General features: G+C 39.9%; 1 protein-coding gene across 1 annotated transcript in view; it reads right to left on the reverse strand.

Annotated features, from left to right (window-relative positions):
• Positions 1–523: 523 nt before the first annotated feature.
• ADGRG2 (adhesion G protein-coupled receptor G2) overlaps positions 524–22,743 on the reverse strand; it is a 63,572-nt gene continuing 41,352 nt past the window's right edge. The window contains exons 10-21 of the mRNA XM_056861799.1: positions 22,425–22,581; positions 17,827–17,970; positions 17,585–17,707; positions 16,274–16,319; positions 16,066–16,169; positions 13,738–13,862; positions 11,569–11,837; positions 9,322–9,421; positions 5,104–5,387; positions 3,313–3,414; positions 1,765–1,917; positions 524–782 (exon numbers count right to left, since the gene is read on the reverse strand). Coding sequence (XP_056717777.1) covers positions 598–782; positions 1,765–1,917; positions 3,313–3,414; positions 5,104–5,387; positions 9,322–9,421; positions 11,569–11,837; positions 13,738–13,862; positions 16,066–16,169; positions 16,274–16,319; positions 17,585–17,707; positions 17,827–17,970; positions 22,425–22,581 — 1,792 coding nt within the window. The 3' untranslated portion in view covers positions 524–597. The remainder of the gene's footprint in view (positions 783–1,764; positions 1,918–3,312; positions 3,415–5,103; positions 5,388–9,321; positions 9,422–11,568; positions 11,838–13,737; positions 13,863–16,065; positions 16,170–16,273; positions 16,320–17,584; positions 17,708–17,826; positions 17,971–22,424; positions 22,582–22,743) is intronic.

Genomic DNA, 22,743 nt, shown 5'->3' on the forward strand with positions numbered 1-22,743 from the left:
AGTGTAAAGACTTATAAAAGATTCCCAAGTTAACAGAAATAATTAGCGCTGTACATATTCATAATTACAATAATGTTTTAAAACCCAACACGTTTTATATACAAAGGAATATTAAATTTAATTTACAAGAAATAAATATAAAATTATAGCATAATCAAAATGTAGAAGTTGTTTTGCCTATATACAGTGCTATGTGTCTGTGACTACAGCTTCTTAAAAGGAAGATGTAGGCATCACAGAATACTATGGAACTCAGTTTGAGCATCTGCTTTAAAGTTTAGCTTGCAATTAGCTATGTTCGTACAACATTGCATACTGTTTCGTTATTCCTAACAGCAAGTTGAGCTTACTAAAGGATGTTCCAGAAGTTAAACTGGGTTTACAGCTATGATGCTGCACATAAAGTACCTTGTCAATAAGTACTACTGACATTAAAAGAAATTATAATAAAAACTCTGAAAATCTTAGTTAGCGCTGTTTCAAAATCCAAGGCTGCCTTAAACTTTACTATTGTATATTTTTGATCTTCTCACATTATGTAAAACAGTTAAAATATATCTGTATTCACACTATGAAACAAAGTGGACTTTTTAAAAATCACATTGGTTCAATAAACTGCAGGTTCCCTCGCTTTGAAGTCCTTCTCAGTGAAATGCGAGATTTTTTAGGCTCTGTATCATCAGTTTCATGAAATACAAGCTGTTTTCCTGAGAAGTCATGAAGTCGCACATCACCATTCTGCACATTAAAAGAAACACCATTCTTCTCACTAGGGATGTTGCCTGAAATAAAATATATATATTTCCTTTAAAATTTAACAATGGCAAGGCATTGTCCCTCAGTATCAGTTCCCCCATGGAATGACTTCCAAGCCATTCAGGTAATGCGTAAATGGGCCCTAAGAAATGGCTCCCCAATGGGTATATTGACTTTAATTACAAAAATAAATACCCCTGTAAATGACATCTTCACAGCTATGATGAGGGGCCATTTTAGATACTTTTCTCAGGACTCTGGTTTTAGGCAGCCGCCACACTTCAAATGTAACAACTAAATCAGCCTATCTTTGACTAATATTTCTAGAATCTTACATTTACATTACAATTTACAGCCCATTCCTGAAACAACAGCGGGTGCTGGCGTACCGTGACGAACCGGGATAGGAAGCCGCCTGACCGGCGGCTCCTCCCCCTGGCCCGCCCCCTGCGCCGGCGCGGCGTCTCTACGCCGTGGCCTGCGCCACGGAGAGGCAGCACCGGCATAGAGCCAAGGCGCGGTCCCATGGCACTCGGCCGCTGGCGGGACTGGCCTCACCGCCAGCGTAAGTGCGAGTAATGGCGCAATTACATGCACTTAACACTGGCAACGAGGTCACGCTGCCTCCAAAGAACTTTCGGCCCAATTCTCAGGAATGGGCTGTTATTATCATAAGATTTATAATTATTCTGTTTCTTCTATCCAGAGACAAAATATTATTTTCATTAAACCAACTTGATATATTTGAACATTACATAACTTGTTTTAGCCATAATATGGTAGTAAGAAACAAGTTACATAAAATAATGCATTTAAACATCTCATGTTAAGGATTTAAAGGATTCAAGAAACATTTCTTACATAAAATATTTGAACAAATAATATGCTTTCTAAACTATATCAGTCTGGTACAATTGACCTATTGTCTGCTTTCATTTGTCAAGATGAAAATCCATTTTTAATATAAAAAATATATAATTTGGAAATTGCTTATTTCAGTATACATACCATTTCCATTCGTGAGCACTGAATAATCATTATTCATTAGCATTGTGGTAGAATTAGTAGAGTTACTGTTTGATTGCAAGGAATTGGAAGAACTGGATACTCCTTGGTTAACATTCTGCTTCTTTAAACCATTAGTAGCAGTTCTACTCCAATCTGTAGAATAAATATAACAGAAAATAGTCTTGTATGTTAACGCTTCATACAATGCAATAAAAACCTGAGTTCTAATTAAACTGTTTTTGATGTTATGCTACGGTTCTGTAATGACTGTACATGCATCCCATTTTACAATATGTACATGTTCTAATGTTTAAATACCACATTTTGCATATTCTGTCTGTGATAAGTGCAGCTTTTTAGTTTATAAGTGTATTCAGTGCAGTGCTTAAGATGATTTGCATTTTCTGAAGTTGTCTACACCATCTCAAAGATACTGAGTCAATTAAGCTTTAAAAGAAATCTAAACAGACTTCCTCTTTTATCTTCTGAATCCAAAGTTTCCATTCCACTAATAATGAAGCATTTCTCCAATGAGAGAGGCACACGCTGTTGGCGAAAAGGTTCTAATCGGGAGAACCGGGTTTGTTTCCCCACTCCTACAAATGAAGCCTGCTGAGTGACTTTGGGCTAGTTATAGTTCTCTCAGCATTCTCTCAGCCCCACCTATCTCACAAGGTGACTGTTGTGGGGAAGGGAACGGAAAGTCATTGTAAGTGGCTTTGAGACTCCTTAAAGGTAGACAGGAGTATAAAAACCAACTCTTCTTGTTATGTCAGAGAAAGGCTCTACTGTTAGCCAAACTGAATCACTGGATTCAACACTAATTTTTGTTTCTAAAAATACCTGGCTAACTCTAGACAATGAAAATCTGCAGCATCTCTAGGAAGACTCTGAAAGTGAAATCTTTGTTTCAGCACAAGGCAACACCCTTGAGATGGATCTTATGAAGCCTTTCAGCTAATTATGGGGTGAAAACGCGTGGGAGGTTTTGCCTTGGATTTGCTGCTCTCTAAATGCACTTTTTCCCCATCCAAATTCTCAAAACTCAACAATAAGCCCCATTGCAGTTTTGAGAATTCAGATGGGGAAAATATGCATCTAGAGAGCAGCAAATCCAAGGCAAAACCTCCCATGTGTTCTCACCCATGGTGTTTTCCTCCAGCGAGAAGAACTCCTTGTACCAGCAGACGAGCCTCTTGTTTTGATGGAAGGCGATGTGTGCTGGAGGAAAACACCACCATTACAGGAAAACTCCATTGTCACTAAGCTGATTCTTAATCTATTTCAAATTCTAGCCTGATTAATAGCAACTGTGACTACAAACAGAAGAGTGCTTTCTGTGATACCATAGACTTCCATTGCTGTAAACACCTGTCCTTGTGGAAGATACCCATGATGAAAAAAATGGAATTCCATAAGAGTGGCTACTACTACAATCAATTTTTCCCTTGCATGAGCATTTTCTCTTCATCCTGGGAAAGTGGAGCAGTGACTCTGTCCTGCTTGTAATTATACAACGCATAATCAAATAAGAATATTTTTATTTACCAGAATTTTCAGCCAGCCTGTATTTTCCACAACACAGATAGCGTCTCCACTGTTTACGAACATTTTCCTTCACTACACAGTAGAAGATGAAAATGAAAAACCCTGTAGAATAATATGTTACAAGTTCAGAGCAAGGCACTGCATTTTTGTTTTGTGACTTTAAAAAAAGTTTAATCAGGATGGGTAATGCATGATGGCTTTTTCATATAACCAAACTTTCACTTACAATTGCCATACTATGAAAAAAGCAGTCATTGTCATTCTAAAGAAAGCATACCAGTGTGTGGTCACTATTCTGACCTAGGAGCTCATTTGTATTTGTATGTGAGTGTGCTTATGCACAAAATATTTGTGTGAAATTTTTTTTGGAGAACACAGAATCCCACTCTTGGACTACTTTGCAGTTCAAGAACGACATTAATGCTAATTCTGCCAGGACATTTGGGGGTGGGTGAGAAGAGTTCCTACTGTCACATTCTCTGGCATATCACACCGAAAAGATTTCAGATTTTCTTTATTTCATAGACAATTATCTCAAATGAAAATATGTTCATTTAAATTCATGACTCTGTATACTATCTGAATTCTTAAACTTTATAATTTCAAAAAACTGTCTATTAGCTTGGATCCAATGAACCATTCATGAAGTATGACTTCCCTGCTTGTTCTTTCCCCCTGCAGCCCAGTGCTGCTGAGAAGGCACTCCTGGTAGTTGTGGGAGGATCTTTAGAATGGTATGGTATGTGCATACATTGTGCAAAGGGAAGATTGCTGGAAATCTCCCTTCCCCCAACCTTGCACAAGGAAGAGTGCTGCCTGCACAACGTCAAGTGTGGGTTTGAGCCATTTTATTGTTAAAAATAATGTTTAAGACAACTTCTGATGTGTAAGTCTTTAAGTTTAACCAGCATACCTAAACTTTTGCTCCTTCTCTATGAAGCAATACCTTCACATGATCTTTCCATAATTGACAAAGCATGAGATAATGTAACGCTCTTAAACCTTAGAACAATAAATATCAGGGTCATTATGAGGTTTCTAGAAATTGTTTCAACAATTTTTAATATATGTATTTTTCTAAATTAAAAAAAATGATCTAAAACAAACAATTTGTTCACAACTATTGCCAACCACCAAGAAGACACATAAGAAGCAAACAAAACAACCATTAGAATTACAGCGATATTGTTTGTTAGGGAACCATCTGAACCGCAGAAAAAAGTAAAATGGGGAAAGGGATTAGGTTCCTTTGTCTCCATTCAATGTATAAACGAGTAACACTGAATTTACTTCTCCGACACGTATGTTACTTTGCAAAGCAGTGTCTGATCAAGGAATACATCTCCTTATTTTCTCAAACAACTGCTGCATCCTAGGAAAGATATCAGATTTTGAATATTTAGCAAAAATCAACTTGGTGCTGTATTTAAATTCAAAATCATTCTAATTATGAATAGTTTCTATGTAATTCAGTAAGATTCTCTGGTCTTCATGTGACATTTACACTCATACCAGATTTTGACAAACCAACAATTGTTCTCCAGAATTTATTAGCCCAATGACAGGACCCCCATGTTCACAGAAAATCTGCAAGTTGGGACTTAAAGAACCAGCATGTACCTGCAGAGGTATTATAGATTTTAGCCAGCCTTCATGATGATGAATACCATTGAGAAGCTGTTTTCATTATCTTATTTTAATAATTTAATGTAAAATATGCCATGCGTTGTCCATAATACTAGAAATATTCTTTTTATTATATAAATTGCTTTTTATAAACCCAGTACATACCTTGCAAGGTGTTGAAGATGGCAAAGAGGTACATAAATACAAGATTTACAGGACCCCATGCAAAAAAGGCAAATCCCCAAGTAATTCCCAATAAGAAGGTAAGGCCAGCAACACTCCTGAGATCTTGAATGCTAGTTTTTCTCTGGGCACCGAGTTGTTTCTTCTTTTTGATTCTGCAGAGCTGAATCAGCACTACAATAAACATGCTGATATTCAACAAGAATATTACGCAGAAGTATCCCACAACGGTAATGTAAAAAACAATGTTATTTTTAATCCAGCAACTAAAAAAATAACAAAGAGAGAAAGGGGGGGGGAGAAAATATCAGTCAACAGCATTAATGATTTCAAAATGATAAAACACATAGGCTGAAAGGCAATAGGTCACCATTAGCTCTGTACATTCAACTCCCCCATAGCATTCCTTCTTGCAACACAGCAAAATTCTTGGAGTTTTGACATGTATCATCCTATAGGCGTTTTCTGGATTGTGTCCATAGACTACAGTTCTGATGAGCATTACACATTAAACAAAATTTCATTTATACCCTATTTTTTCAGCCACTTGCTGAATCAGATTTTCACTAGGGCCATTTATGCTTGGTAATTAGCAGCGCGCTCCAGGCTGAAGTGCCCTGCATATTTTTTTTAGTTTTTCACACTGAACTGTCATTTAGGACGTGACTGCAAAGCCTGCACATACCTGCTTTGCATTTCTTTAAAAAAAAAGGTAAAGGTCCCCTGTGCAAGCACAGGGGGTTTGTGTTTGCTCTGCCCCCGCCTCGAAGAATCTCCTGAAGGAAGCATGCAAAATCACACAGCCGCAGCTTAGCTATGCAAACAACTATTGCTAATGGAAGGAACAAAGGAGCAGGCGAGTGTGTGTGGGGTAATTTCTCCTTTTGTGTTGGGACCGTGAATAGGCATTTTAAAGGTTGCATTTTAAAAAAGAACTTTGAGCGAGCATCAAAACTGACCCTGCATAAATGGCCTAGGATTACCATAGTTCTTGTGATGTGTGTACATCTTTAAGGAGTTTGCTTCCCATCTGATGGGGATGTATTTAGCTCCTTAGAGTGTGGAGGGCGGGAGTCCTTCTTGGCAATTTAGATGATATGTCTGCCTCCCCAATTGTGTGTGAACGTCTATGTGAATAAAGCTGTTTGGATTAATAGCTGAGGGCTCTTGCACATTCTTCCAAGAGGCGTCTGGCAGTGGAACATCACATGGTGTCAGAAATATGGACCAATTTCGACCTCCGCTTCTGCTGACTGGTAATCTTGCAGAAAATTGGAGAGCATGGGAGCAGGCTTTTCAGTTTTATTTAATTGCCAGTGCCACTGATAATGCTTCAGATAAGAGACAAATTGCTATACTGTTGAATGTGATTGGCGAAGAAGCTGTAAAAGTTTACAATACGTTTGTTTTTGAGAATGGACAGCCAGAAAAGTTGGATGATGTCCTTGTGGAATTTAAGAATTATTGTACGCCTCGGAAGAATGTAATCTTCGAACGCTATTGCTTTTGGAGCCACAGCTGGGTTCAAAATATATCCGTAGAAAAGTTTGTAACAGACCTCAAATTAAAGGCTGCCAGCTGTGAGTTTGGCTCTGCCTCAGAGGAGTTGATAAGAGATAAATTAGTACTCAGTGCGCCTGAAGGACTTAAAGCAAAACTCCTGAAAGAGAATGGTTTGACCCTGAAAAAGGCTGTGGAACTTTGCAAAGTTACTGAAGCACTTGCTTCTCAATTACAAACAATGATAAATACTGCAAAGCAGCCTTGTGAGTCACCGACGGCAAATATGCAACCTGAGGAAATTTCTTTGCAAGTGGTGAGACGACAACAGACACACCCTGAAACGGAAGTTAGCGTTGTTAGAGAGAAGAACTGCTCCTATTGTGGCACAGTGCACAGGTTTCAAAACTGCCCTGCTTTTGGTAAAACGTGCTAGAAATGTGGAAGAAAAAACCACATTGCGAAGCGATGTAAAACATCAAGGGGCAGTCGGATTCAGAACTTTCAACACCAAAAGGCAGATGTGCATAATTTGTTTGTAGGAGTTTTGTCATGTAACTGTTGATGATCAAACGGAAGCACCTGGGTGGTATGCTGATGTGATTTTGAAGGGACTTAAAGTGAAGTTTAAGCTAGACACAGGTGCTGAGGCAAATATTTTGCCAGTTAACATATTCAGTGTCCTGCCTGGTCAGAAGATACTATCTAGCAGCAAGGCTGTGCTGACAGCTTATGGTGGGGCACGCATAAACATCATAGGCACCATTGTTTTGACATGTTTGACACAACGATGTAAAGCTGATTTAATGTTCTATGTCACAGATGTTTCACCACTTCCACTGTTGGGGAGGGAAGCATGTGAAGCATTGAATCTGGTGCGTAAGATAGATGCTGTACAGTCAGAGCAGCTGACTTGTGAACAAGTGTTATCAATGTATAGTAATGTTTTTTAAGGTCTAGGAGAATTTGAAGGACGCCATCACATATATATAGACTCAGCTGTTCCCCCAGTTATTCATGGTTGCTGGAAGATACCATTTACAATACTGAATAGATTAAAGGAAATGTTGGCCGAATTGGAGGAGACAGGAGTGATATCTAAGGTGGTGTGTTCCTCTGTCTATAAAATCGTTTTCGGCTATTAAGGATGTATTGCGCATTGAGGATGGTATATTGTATGTGGGTGAGAGGTTATTTATCCCCGTTGCTGAAAGACAGAGTGTGTTATCCCAACTCCATGAACCACATCAAGGTATCCACCAAACAAAGGCACAGGCAAAGGGACTAATGTACTGGCCAGGCATGTGTGCCGATATTGAACAATTGGTCAGGAGTTGCCCGGTGTGTGCCAGATTTGCTGTAAAGAATCAGAAGGAGCCGCTCATGCCCCACGAGGTCCCAGACTTACTGTGGGAAAAGGTGGGCGTAGACATTTTTGATTATCAGTCCTCCTCATTTCTTATGGTAGTGGACTATTACTCATCCAGGAATAGTGACGTTGCAAGATAAAACTGCAGCTACAGTGATTCTTAGACTTAAAAATATATTTGCACGTCATGGCATTCCAAGGAAGGTAGTAAGCGACAACATGCCATTTGCTAGTAGGGAATTTAGACAGTTTGCTCATGAGTGGGGGTTTGAGCAGTGTCTAAGTAGTCCTGGCTACCCTAGATCAAATGGGATGGCAGAGAGGGCTATAAGGTCCATCAAACAGCTAATGAGGAAGGTAGAATACTTAAAGAAGGATGTATATTTAGCATTATTGGAATTTCGTAATACCCCTGTAACAGGAATGAAGTACTCCCCAGAAGAAATGTTGATGGGTAGAATGTTGAGGAGCAAGCCACCAGCATCTAATCAAATACTACATCCTAAAATACCAAGTGGAGTAAGGGAGGCCTTGCAGGAAGTTCAGGATACACAGAAGTTTTTCCATGACCAAACAGCAAAGTCGCTTAGACCCCTGAAAGACGGAGATGAAGTGTGGGTAGAGGGAAATAGGCAATGGCATCCCGCTGTGGTAATAGAGCAGTGCCAGCGACCTCGGACATATAGGGTACAGACTTCTGATGGAAACATCTATCGGCATAACAGAATCCATCTAAGATGTTCCCAAAAGGAGATGGGAGAAGAACAAAAGAAGTATGAGAGATGTAATCAAGAGGCGGGTAAACAAGACATTGGAAGAGCTGAACAGTCAGGAGGTGAATAATAGTAATCAGGTGACAGAAGAAGAAAATCAGGAATTCAATAGTTCACAGAGGACAGAAAGGATTCCTAGATGTATATCATCATATGGTAGGCGTGTATTCTCCCCAGAGAGATACACACCATAATGTTAGTGTTGATAAGTATCTGATGTATATGATTGGTATGGGTAATACTGGATCTTTTTGTATGTTCGGAAGGGGAGATATATCTTTATATATGTGTATATCTTTAAGGAGTTTGCTTCCCATCTGATGGGGATGTATTTAGCTCCTTAAGAGTGTGGAGGGTGGGAGTCCTTCTTGGCAATTTAGATGATATGTCTGCCTCCCCAGTCGTGTGTGAACGTCTATGTGAATAAAGCTGTTTGGATTAATAGCTGAGGGCTCCTGCACATTCTTCCAAGAGGCGTCTGGCAGTGGAACATCACAGTTCTTAAGCATTTAACAGTGAATTAAAAAAGTATGAAGTGCCCCTAGAGTACTGACTTACAATTCATCAGATGAGCCATTGGGGAACTTTCCATATGATTCAAGCCCATAGTTATCTGGCCTTATTGCCAATACAATAGCTACTACTAGTGCTGGGACACCTGAAAGAGAAAAAGAAAGGCTGCAATGGTTAGTTAATAAATTAGTTAAATTAAAGAACATTTTGATCAAAAAGGGTGTACCTGATTAACTGGTCAGCAAATTTTACAAAATTCAAATAGTTATAGAAATTCAAGGTGACAGGCACTATCTTGGGAGAGGCATTCTCTCCTGTGTGATTATTTTAAGGCAAAAGGAGGATCATATGAATTTTAATGAATAAACTGAAAAAATTTGCATGCAAGCAAATGCAGCAGATTGGACCCCAGCACTTTCTTCTGCTAAGTGTGTAATGTTCCTCCAATGGAGCATAACTGCTCACTTAGTGGAAGTAATTTGATCTAATACACTATTTATGCCTGCACGATAGTGTATACCGATTGCATATTTAAATTCTAATGATTATTAAGTTAGCACATAAGTATCAACCTGAACAGAAAGCAACATGTATCATGAGAGGCACTGAAAAGCTGTAAAGAAAGACCTGGAGATGAGAACTTATATGTAACAACAGCAAACACTTCATAGTGTTGTCGAAGGCTTTCACGGTCAGAGTTCATCGGTTCTTCTGTAGGCTATCCGGGCTGTGTGACCGTGGTCTTGGTATTTTCTTTCCTGACGTTTCACCAGCAGCTGTGGCAGGCATCTTCAGAGGAGTAACACTGAAGGACAGTGTCTCTTCAGTATCAAGTGTGTAGGAAGAGTAATATATAGTCAGAAAGGGGTTGGGTTTGAGCTGAGTCATTGTCCTGCAAAGTAGACTTTGTGACCTAACTGAAAGTTTGTTTTACGGATGACAAGGGTGTCAAGAAATGGGAGTTTACCCTCAGTTTCTTTTTCCATGGTAAACTGAATGTTTGGATGGATATTACTGAGATGGTTTAGAAAGTCCATTAATTTTTCTTTACCATGGCTCCAAATAGTAAATGTATCATCCACGAACCTGAACCAGACTGTAGGTTTGTAAGGTGCCGATTCTAATGCTGTCTTTTCAAAATATTCCATGTAAAAGTTTGCTATTCCTGGACTGAGAGGACTTCCCATAGCTACTCCATCAATCTGTTCATAAAATTCTTTATCCCATATAAAATAACTTGTTGTCAAACAATGGTGAAATAAGGCTGTTATATCTTCCGGAAAAATCTGGTTAGTCAATGAGATTGTGTCTTTTACTGGAACCTTGGTAAAGAGGGATACAACATCAAAACTGACTAATATATCCTGTGGATTGAGTCTCAACGGACTGATTTTGTTGATGAAATGAGTTGAATCTTTGATGTAAGAAGTGATTTTTCCGATGTGGTCCTGTAGGAGGGTGGTCAAATATCTAGCTAATTCATATGTTGGGGAACTTTAACAGAAAAGAAGAGAGTTTAAGAATGAATAAGGCTTGGCTTCCTGTCCTGAAAACCTCCAGACTAACAAAGACTACAGTCCACAATAGCCATGCGGATTAGCTTTGGATTCCACGTGTTAACAGATCACTTCAGGATACAATGGTTCCACATTAACATACCACATCCTCATTAGCACATTATCTTGATACTTACAGGACAATGATTAGCACATTACCTTTAATACTTTGCAGGACAATGACTCAGCTCAAACCCAACCCCCTTCTTACTATATATTACTCTTCCTACACACTTGACACTGAGAGACACTGTCCTTCAGTGTTACTCCTCTGAAGATGCCGGCCACAGCTGCGGGCGAAACGTCAGGAAAGAAAATACCAAGACCACGGTCACACAGCCCGGATAGCCTACAAGAACCGATGACTTCATAGTGTGTTTCAAGCATTCAAAACACTCCAAATGCATTCTCTCAATAATCTTTACAAAAGGCATGCAAGCGACAGCAGTTATTCTAAACGAGTTGCTCAGATGGGGAAAAAGTACTTCAATGCTGTTGCTTAAGATGATATATGTTATCTTAAATCTCTTCACACCAATGCTGTATGATTGTGAAGAGACAAAGTGACTTGCCTAAGGCCAGCCTATGTCTGAAGGTGACTTGAACTTAAATCTCCCCAGGTCCAGAACCAGTTCAAGAACAGTATCCGCCGTTTTGCTGTGTGTATAGGGGTTCCTTTATCCACACAATGAATTGTACAGATAGACCGATATTCATTTAAAATATGCATACATACCCCAGCCAACAACACAGAACTTCAGTATGTATTTCCTAACATAGGTATTGAACACTTTGACAAGGGCAAGATACATGTGGAAGGCTTCAAGCCCCATCCAAGTGAAAGAAACCAAGAGGAAATAATGAAGAAACACAGCAACTGAGATGCACAGTCCTTCGATATGATGCAGAGCAATCCATGAATCCAGGAGGAAAACTAAGTTCAGTAGAAGTAATGCGACACACAACTGAATAAGAATTTTAGAAGGATAATCTCTTCGAATTTTCCTATAAAAGCAAATAAAATACTGTAAGTTATCATTTTTTAGAATTATGTATTATGACTGGTCTATTTCAGATGCAAATTGCAGTCTTTTTCATGTGCAGCTGCAGTCGTCTTGTTTGTGGGCTTCCTAGAGGCACCTGGTTGGCTACTGTGTGAACAGACTGCTGGACCTGATGGGCCTGGGTCTGATCCAATGTGGCTTTTATGTTCTTATGTGCAAAGTCTTTAGCAAAATGACTGCAGCAGGCTGCAGAGTATCCCCCTCTTTCTCTAGGCTGGAACTCAATAGGCCCCTGACCACCCAGAAGAGTTCCACAGGTCTACACTGTGTGGATGCAACGGTGGTGGAGAAATATTGTTTCTTTGCTGCCATCACAGTCATAGAGTATGCTTAAAATAAGGTCTAGCCTGTACCTTATCTGATTTGTCACAAGTCCACTGTCATTCTAACCACCCCCCTTGTCTTTTCACCATCCACAGCCCCTCAGTGAACCAAGGAGCTGCACAGGCTCTTAGACCTGAGAAAGGGTGCCTTGGAGCAATGATGTCAAGTACCTGGGTCATTTCCTCATTCCAGAGGTCAACCAAAACATCAAAAGGAGTGCTGACATATCAACAGGAAAATCCCATAATGCTATCTGAAAACCAATCAGATCCATCTGGCTGCGCAGGTGCTGATCACTGATTCCCCACCTCTGCTGAATCTTGGTAAGTCTAAACCCCAGCAAACAGTGATCTGTCTATGACAAAGGGACAGTGCTCAATTCCCCCTTTACAATTACCTTCTTCCTGCCCAGAGCAGAGCACCAGATCATGAGGGTGGCCTGCAGAGAGTGTCTGTGTGGGGGGCCTCTACTTGAAAGAGGCCCACCATTGTCATGAAGACCATGAAATCCTGAGCCACTCCTGACATGTTGCTCAAGTAGGAAAAGGGCTACCAACAGGCCTGAAGATAAATATCTTGTAGGGGCTTAACAGGTGGAAATGGGCAGATGAATCTTTTCGTGGCAATAACACCTAGAATATAATATCCAGTAAGCCTCCATTAGGGGAAGGAAGGCAGCATGGTATAGCCCGATCACATCCGTTTTTGGAAGCTAATCAGGGTTGGTACTTGGAAGGGAGACCACCAAGGAAGGCTCTGCAGAGGAAGGTAATGGCAAACCACCTCTGTTTAATCTCTTGCCTTGAAACCACCTTGCTGGAGTCACCATAAGGCAGCTGAGACTCAATGGCGTTTTACACACACACATATTAATGGCAGCTGAAACTCAATGGCGTTTTACACACACACTCTATTAAAGGGATAGAACACTTTTCTCCAGGCCTGTTGGCAACACTGTGTGGAAATGTTACAAATTAAGGTTTATATTTCAAACAACAATGCTGCAACACAAGAAATAAATCCTTGAATGTGCTCTTTCAGTTTCTGTTTTTTTGCCCTTCAGCTACACAGAACTGTTGTAATCCAGAGTAGTTTTACTATGTCTTTAGTCATTTTTTTAAGTTACTCTTTTCAGGTAAAACAAAATACTGATGCCCCAATGCAGCATAATTTCTTCAGAATGACATGAAATTATAAAAGACATTAAAAAGTAATCTGAATTGAGTAGATACGTGTGTGTGTGTGTGTGTGTGTGTGTGTTAAGTGCTGTCAAGTCACAGCTGACTAATGGCAAGGGTTTTCAAGGCAAGAGATGTCCTGCTTCCATGTCATGCCCCTGGTATTCCTTGGAGGTCTCCTATCCAAATACTTGCCAGGGTTGAGGCTGAGAATGTGTAACTGGCCCAAGGTCACCCAGCAAGCTTCCATGGCACAAGTTCGATTCGAACCTGGGTTTCCCAGATCTCTGTCCGACACCTTAACCACTACACCACACTGACCCTCGAGCAGATACTTACTCAAAAGCAATGTATGTAACAAGGGTAATAGAAAGAAAAATTGCAGAAAGACCACAGCCTATGTAGGTGATAAAAGTCAAAACCAGCACTTGGATGGGAGATAGAGTGGTATTTCTTGATAAGTCCTGAAAAGAAAACAGAAATAGGTTTTAGTCACAAGAAAAAATGTTTAAAAATCACAGCATACATAAATTCTAAGAGCCATTACAATCAACGTTTCAATTATGCAGATATACTTTATTTCTAGGGAAAAGGAAAAATGCAATATTTGCTGTCTTCAAAAGATTACATCAAACTTCCTCTTTCTACATGAAGGTCTTTTATCTTTCTTTCCCATTCAGTCAAATATGTGTTCCACCCATCCCCTTCTCTGGGTCAATCCGACCCTGGCTCCACCTCTCTCTGGAATTGATAAAGGCAGGTGGTCAGTTACCTGCTCCCTAGGCTGCCAATCTTTCATCTCCCTCTCCTTCTCTGTGTTGCTTAGGACAGGAAGCCTCCCTTCCCTGTCTCTCATCCAGGCTTTGTCTGGCTGCAGACTCTTTTTCCCCTGGGCCCATGGGGGGGGGGTTGGCTTTCTCACCTCCTTTCCCGCAGCAGCTGCTGCCAGGGTGGTTGGAGCCCTTGCTGCTGTCCCTGAAGCCGCTGCCATTTCCCCACTGGCTGGGCCCCTGGAGGTTCCCTCAGCCAGCAAGGCCTTTGGCAAGCTGGTGCCAGCTGATGGGGTCATCAGCAAGTGCCTCAAGTGTGACCACACCCGGTTTGCTGCGGCTGCCTCCTCCTGCTTCCTCCATGGTCCCACCACTCTGGCAGCAGGACCCACTTCCTCCCCCTCAGACTGCTGCTGCTGTTTTCCTGCCTGGTTGCTCCAGGTAAGTTGCCTCTGTGCTTCCCACTGACCTCACGTTACTGGGTGGGGTGGGGGGTCAAATTGGGGCAGGGGCACTAGACTCTGGCAGTGGGGATTCAAACCTGGGTATCTGTAGAAGAACCAGGGAAGACCATTGTCATTTTGAGTTGGGTCCAATTCACCTTTCAGAACTGGATGTTTTGAGCAGACGTTTGTGTGTGTCCCCCCCCTGTGCCCTTTCCCTTTAATTGTTGGAGCTTGGGAGTGTGTTGCTTGATGTCAGGGGAGTAGAGGGATGATTGCATAGTTACCAAAACTGATCAGCCATTTTTGGGCAGGCTTGAGAAGTATTATCCCTGTCAAGGTCAGCAATGTATAGTTAAAGCTACAGGTGTAATCAATGTATGTCAGATAATATAGAAGTCTGGGGAACTGAGACTGGGAAAGGTACAGCATGTCAACCAATGCCAGGAAGTCTGCTGTCAATTCTTCAGGGGGCTCCCAACAGCTGAAAAAAAGCGTAAGCGTTGCTGTGTTTTCTTTTTCTTCCTGTAACTGTCTTCAACTCCCACCCCACTTGGGTGTCCTGCCCCTATTGCCTCTGAATTCTTTTAAGGGAAAAAGAGCCCTTTTGGTAATACAGTTTCCCAGATACTAGTCTGACATTCTAAGACGACACCAATTAGCATTAACTTTGTCAGACAGACCACTTTAGGAAATAGTCTTAAAGGTCTATTTAAATGTAAAAATTAAGTAATTTGTATGGTTCATTATGGATTATGGAAAATGCCTGTCATGAAAACAATTCAAGTGAAATTCAGCATGTAGGTCATAATCCTGAGGTTGACCAAGAACACATGGGCACTGTCATGGCTTGTTAATGTTATCTGAGCTGGTGGAGTCATAGCAGCTCTCAGTCTCTTAACCTTGGCTAATTGTCCCATGTATATTTAAACTTCTTCGGGTGAATTCCCCTTCCTTCCTTTCATCAGAATACTGAGGCTTACCCTAACCTTGGCTGCCTTTAAACTAAGACTGAAACTGGCTTCAAAGTCTTGTCTTAAAGTTAACCATGGATAGTGTTAATGTCTGCAGATGTAACACTATATATACCATGGTTATGCCTAAGAAGGAAAGGGAGAGCCACCATGGATGAGAGGAAGGAGAAAAATGCAAAACTCTGCAGGGCATTCCCAGTCCCGTACATATGATTAAAGAACTAGGGAATATTACATTTGCTGCAGGTGTGCTTGGAAAATGTTTTGAACAAAACTAGATCTCTCCCATATACGAGCCCAGCTTATTAGTGTTGTAGCACGTTTAAGTTGAAGCCTAGGTACAATCCAGTGAACTTGAGAATTAACACAATTATGCCCTATGAAGAGGAAGGCTTCATGCCTCCACCCCCACACACAAATGCTATATGCCAAGCCACTTTCACAACATGGAAGCATAAGGAGCTGCTGAACAGGTGTTACCAGTAGAACTCCAAAGCTTGTGAGATGGTTGCAGCTACAGACGGTTTCATGTGTTCTTCTCTCTTTTACCATGCAGCCTTCATAGGCCCAGCCTCCATTGCCACCTTCCAGATATGAAAAGCTTGCATTATTTAAACAGAAAAATGTAAATGGGACAGTTTTAAACTATTATGCAAAGACAATGCAAGTCATGGCTACATGGACATACCATTTTTAGTAAAGTCCCAGAATGCACATCTGACAGTAAAATTTTCCTGTTTGGGGGAAATAATGAAGATAATTTAACTATCTTCAAGTTATTGTGAAATCAACCAAATAGTACATTATGGACAATAAAATAAAACACTGTGTTTTCCTCTGAGTGAGTCTGTTCACTTCCGATAGCCTCTCCCTGCCCGTCTTTTCAGTGCTACCTAGCCTTTGGTCACCTTCTTCATTCTTCTTCCTTTATTAACAGCGTCTCTCTTTGGATTTTTCTCTCATCTAATGTAGGTTATAAAGCCTCTGTGCAAGAACTGTGCCACTTGCATGCTTTACAGTACCAACCCTCTATTAAACAGTAAACATCACAGTAAGACCAAGAAGAGTTAAACGAAGGATACTTTTATTGCCTTTGATTAGAACCAAAATAAGTACTTAAGCATTTCATTTTTATTTCTTATTTCCCATGTAATTTTTTTCAGTTTTATTTGCAGTTTTGCAATCATACCTGGGGCTCATTTGCACTGTCACTTTCAGCTGAGAGTATATATACATTTGACCCTTTATTACTTGTAAAATAACCTGCTTCTAACTGTAAGAATTTGCATAGAAAATACATAGAAACTGAGTGTTCATCATTCTCCCAGATGTGAGCAACGCCTATGATACTGAGGGGATGTTTAAATGATACAGTAGTCCCAGAACTTGGAAACCTATTTCCTTCTTACCCCTTCTGCCAATCAAGAAGTGTACTGGTTGGTTCACCTAGATTCCTCTCCCATTCTCCAAGTCTGGGAAGAAGCAATCTTTGTGTATTCAAACTTCTAACTCTGTAAATAAAGCCTGAATATTTTTCCTTGCTGAAGTTTCTGTGCATTTCTTCTGGCATCACTCTTATGTGGCACTTATGGAAACTACTTGTTCTGGAACACATAAGTTGTCTTTCTATTACTGCTCCCCACTTCTCTAGATTATTAATCAGATTACTGCCTGTTCTGGGCTCTGACAACATACATAGCCTCCTGGTGGTAGCGCGCCTCGCTGTCACGCAGCCCCCTCTGGCACGTGTGCCATAAGTTCGTCACCACTGCCCTATAGTATTACTCTAAATAAATATAATGATCCTACTGTCACTGTAAATTAAAGTTGCTCATTAATTAATAACTCAAGTAAATTAAGAATATTCAGATGTTCAAGAGGAGAAGAAACATTTAAATGTTGCACAAGGCAGTACCAGGATGAGATCTGATTAGCCTAAACTGACATTAAACTAGGCAAATAAACAGACATTTCTGAGCTATCAACATTCCAGTCATACCTGGCTAGGCTTAGTATTCTTGAGTGTGACAGTAACATTTGTCTTCAAGTTGGTCACTGTGAGATTAGCAACACTTGATGATATAACACCGCTGATCAGAGATGCATTGTTCAATGAGGGATCCTGAAGTTAAAAAAAAACGGTTATGAATTGATTGGCTTGGATATATCTGGGCTGCAACAGGAGAGCCTGAAGCAATACGTTGTAGTGAATGTGAAGTGTTTGGATTGCATAAATATTACCTGGAACAAAGTTGTCTTCTCAAAAAAATTGAATATAATTCTAGAAGCCAAATTTCTGTCTCCAGCTGACAAATTTGTTATTATTGATGACGGGAGTGAAATGGCTCCAGCACTACCTGTAGGAGCTTGAGTTCCTAGTGCCACCTGCACATTAAAAAGGAGACAAAATAACTTTGGGTGCAAATAAAGAGGAGTCTGGCTCTTTGCTTTGTCTAGTCTGTAGCTGAACAACAGCACTGGCAAGTACGTAGACCAGAATGAGACACTTCCCCACACGGTACATACTTTGATGAGTTAGCTCTAAGGCAGAGGTAGCCAATTTCATCTTCAGGCCTACTCAGTCTAGCTGGTAAGATATCCATAGTTAATTTCACATGTGGCAAAAATCATTATCCAGAATGAAGTCCTATTTCATTTCCTAATGAATCTCTCATAGGTTTTGTTTGGCAAATGATAAAACTTCCACTTCTGTGTTTTTGATAATGAAATTAAAAATATGGCATCTTGTAAAAATTCAAGAGTTAGTCTTTGTTGTTATTTCATCTGATTTCTTAACATTCACAGAGATATAAGCACCAAATTATTCCATGACCTTCTCTGAAAAGATTGCCTGTAAGAGGAAGGATGCATCACAAGCAGAAGAGACTGCATGAGAAAAGGAAGCCATTACACCAGCCTTCGTAAATTTATACCCTACATTTTTAAAAGCAGCCTTAGAGCCCTTTTCAAAAAAAAATTTTTTTTAAAAAAATGCTTCTTGGTGTATTTATTTCATATATTAAGAGCCCAATCTAGTCCATCCCTTTTATGCATGCAGTTTTCTGATCACAGGATGATCGGCAATGGGGGACTCTCACACCTTTGCAAACTACTTTTACTCTGATGGGAAAATATACAGGTACTCTCTATGCATTGGATCCCACAAAGTATTTCCACAGATGGGTGGGGGCAATTTTCGCCCTTCCCACAGCAGACTTCCATTTTCATCCCCCTGTACCCCAGAAGCAGCTTTTCAGTGGCATTTGAATGCTGCAGTAGGAGGAGAAAGCAAAAATATTGTGCTTTGCTCATGGGAATCTTTCCGTCAGCCTCTTTCCCCCATACTAGGACCAAGAGCATCTTAGGAGAACCATTTTCAGTGTGAAAACAGGTTGAGTTATCCAAACATGCTGAGCTTATTTCCCTCTTAAAATTGCAGTTTTTGTGGCTGTGCTGTGTAAAACGTTGTTGCAAAGGGATAACTGAAGTACCATAACATCTATTTGTACCCCAGATGTGACATCGGAGATCCATTAGTATCTCTTATGTTTCTTTTTAACTTCAAAGCAACTTTTTCCTCTTAGGACATTGTAAACCGTAAGTAGGCTCTGTTCCCAGTTACCATTTACAATTTGCTTTCTGTAAACAAAAAAGCACCCATGGTAGAAAACTGCCCCACAAATTTATGCATTTTTCCTTTGTGATAATTTGCTTCACCAAATCCATTTAACATACTGTGGTAAAAAACACACAAACAAGCAAACCTAGGAGTTCATTAAAGACACTATGTTCTGCAGAACTATTTTTAGCGCTCTGGAGATATAGAATTTCTTGACTATTTATCACAGAGCAATAAATTTGTGGGGCAGAAAAATACTCCAAGGAACCAAAATATTTAAAAATGTTAATTTTTGATATTTTATATTTTTTCTTGATAATTCATGAATGTTTGTTAGTTGTCTAATATGTTAGGCTCAAACCAGTTATTTTTTGTTGCAAATTAAAAAAATACTGCTTTGTAATGAACCATACTGGTGTGAGTTATTCAGTACACCAAAGAAAAGGGCTGAATCTATACATTCTGCTTCATGTAAACATGTGACTTCATGTTCTGTATGTTTTAATACCGTGAAACCCAATTATTTCTGCCACCACAAACAAAAACAGTTCTGTGGGGCTTTTTCTACCCTAAGGAGCATTGGAATTTGGCTTGGGGTAGAAATATAACTTAAATGCAATATGTGTTTTATAGGGTTGTTAGAAGGCTGACAGTTAAACCCTCTACAACTGTTTTCCTGGCCCTCGTCCTCTGCGGCTGCTCTGAAAGATTTTTTAAAATAGGCCTTAATCTCAGTTTGACCCTAAGAAACAGGAAATCTGAAAAGTTCCCTGGAAAGAGAACAATGACTTTAACAGATGAAGAAATGCTCTCTTGAGACACGGACCTAATTGAAAATCTTTAAATAATCTCAGCAAAAATCACTGTTACAAGCAAAACATCTGGTCTATATTAGATACAGCCAGTGTGGTGCAGAGGTTAGGGTGTCAGACTGGGATCTGGAGACCCAGGTTCGAATCCCCACTCTGTCATGGAAGCTCATTGGGTGACCTTGGGCCAGTCACATTCTCTCAACCTAACCTACTCCACAGCGTTGTTATGAGGATACAGTGGGAGAGAGGAGAATGATGTAAGCCACTTTGGGTCCTCACTAGGGTGAAAGGCAAGGTATAAATTGAATAAATAATAAATAAATAAAAGGTATGATTAAGTTACTATATGGAGATATGTTGGAAAAAAATCTTATAACAGATTCACCATGTAACTATGCTGAAAAGGGCTGTAGAAGGTAGACAGTTAAGGCTATTGTTTCAAATTATTCTTCCTTGAGCTGCCTGGATTCAAGCTGGAAAGATGTGCTCTTTGACAGGTGCTAAACTGTTTTCTAGCAGGTATGCAGGCAAGTTTAGAAGAATAAGATGAATAAGCAGAAGAGCCTAAGAGAAAGAGGCAGTGGAACTAGGTGGTGGTGGTGGAGGTTTCAAAATAAGGCTGTTGCAGCAGGAAGGAATGGTTGGTTACCAAGCTGAGGCACCATTTGTGAAACCCTATTCTTATCCAGCACAAATTTCCTCTGGTGGTGGAAAGTGCCATCAAATTGGAGCCGACTTATGGCAACCCCATTGAGTTTTTGAGGCAAGAAGCGTTCAGGGGTGGTTTGCCATTATCTATCTCTGTGTAGCAACCCTGAACTTCCTTGGTGGTCTCCCATCCGAGTACTAACCAGGGCCCACTCTGCTTAACTCCTGAGAATTTGACAAGATTGGACTACCCTGGGCCATCCTTTAATGATTACAAATCAAGTTATACTTCCTCGATTAAATAACTGTTTAAAATCTGGTTTAACAGATATCTTTTCTAAAATAGCTTTAAGTTACAAAATCTCCTTAACTGCTGCTTATTGAAAGATTTTTCATTGTTTGCCTTGGTAAGACACTAGGTTAGGTAAGATATATCACAAAACCATTATTTGTTTTAACTATGGTCAGTTTGTGAAACTAGGTTTTGGAGATGATAATTTACATCCTGGGTTTCCTCAACAACTTGTGGCTATATCATTTTCATTCTTTCCTTTACCTCTCCCACAAACACCCAATAGGTATCCTAGCCAGTATTGTCACAAAGGGGCAAACAAGCCAGGATGTCTGAATTAATATGGCATGCAAATCCTATTCTGATACAGCCTTACTAGCCACAGTTAGAGGAATGACTCATGTTCAGATGATCATGTTAACCATAGTTAGCTTAATTGCATGTGACATCTTAACATCTAAACAGAGCCATTGTATGAAGTCTGTTTAAAGCACAGTGCAACGTTTCCTTTCTTTTAAAGTTTTAAAACATGATATAGTGATGATGTTTGATTTTCCCTGATTAATGATGGAACCATTAATAATTAATGTCTGATTAGAGATGCTCTGTGTTCTTTCAATGCCTGATTCTGTGAGAGAACAGTCAAGTGCCAATATTAGCCATCTGGCAAAACAACAATATCCTAGTTAAATCTTTATCTTCAGTTCCCTTGCAAAGATTGGTCAGCTCAAGGTTAATAGTTTTAAAGGAATTTTCATTATTTTTCCAGATTAATATTCTTCATGTTTAAGTGTTTCATGGCAGTTTGTGCTTCTTGCCCTAACTCAGCATTAGCTGTGTTTGTTATATCACCTACTTTTGAGGATGTTTTATCAAACTGTTGCTTTATTTGCTGAATCCAAATAGATCTCTGGTCTCTTTAAAAGCTAGGGTGGGGCCTGATTTGGATCAGGACCGTCTTGGGCAAGGGGTTTATCTTTATCCTTCACCCGAAGTAAACTGGCTCCTGCAGCACTGTTTGCCCTGGTATGGAAAAAATACAGAAACAGAGGGGGATACTGCTTCATATAACAAACTTATAGAATTTGCAATCACAAGATATGGTGATGGCCACCATCTCAGATAGCTTTAAAGGTGGGACTCAACAAATGGATCATAGCAATTGGTTGACCTATTTAGCTATGATGGTTGATTGAAACCTGCCATATAGGTGTAGGATTGCTGAGGGCAACAACCTTTGGTCTTTGTGTCCTGTTTCTGGGATTCTAGAGAGGCAAATGCTTCATAACTATGAAAACAAGATGTTGTACTACATGGAATTTTGGTCTGATCCAGCAGGGCTCTTTTTATATTCCTGAATTCTTCTAATCTAAATCTGGATTTTAGACTTCAATGCAGTATCAAATGTGTCCAAATTCCCATTATCTGAAGTTAATTGAATAAAAATTAAATAAAACCTTGGGCTTACCTGTAGGTCTGAGGAATCTTTAACAGCAAAAGAAACACCATTAAAGAAGCTGCTGTTGATCTTCAGAACTGCCAGAGCCAGGGAAGGGGATGTTAAATTAATGGATTCTGCCGCAAAGTTCAATTTTAAGCCAATTGCATCCACTATTTTTAGTATTCTGGTAAGAAAAAAATGCAAAAGATAATATATTGCCTTTTTGATTTCTATATAATCATCACCAAAACCATATAATCTTTATAAGTTTACTTGAAACCTGACCACAAATTTATCTAGCAAAAGGGCCCCTATTTATGGCTCCCCCCACTCCAAATTTATCCTT

This window comes from Euleptes europaea, chromosome 16, assembly GCF_029931775.1.
Source record: "Euleptes europaea isolate rEulEur1 chromosome 16, rEulEur1.hap1, whole genome shotgun sequence".
Taxonomy (NCBI): Eukaryota; Metazoa; Chordata; class Lepidosauria; order Squamata; family Sphaerodactylidae; genus Euleptes; species Euleptes europaea.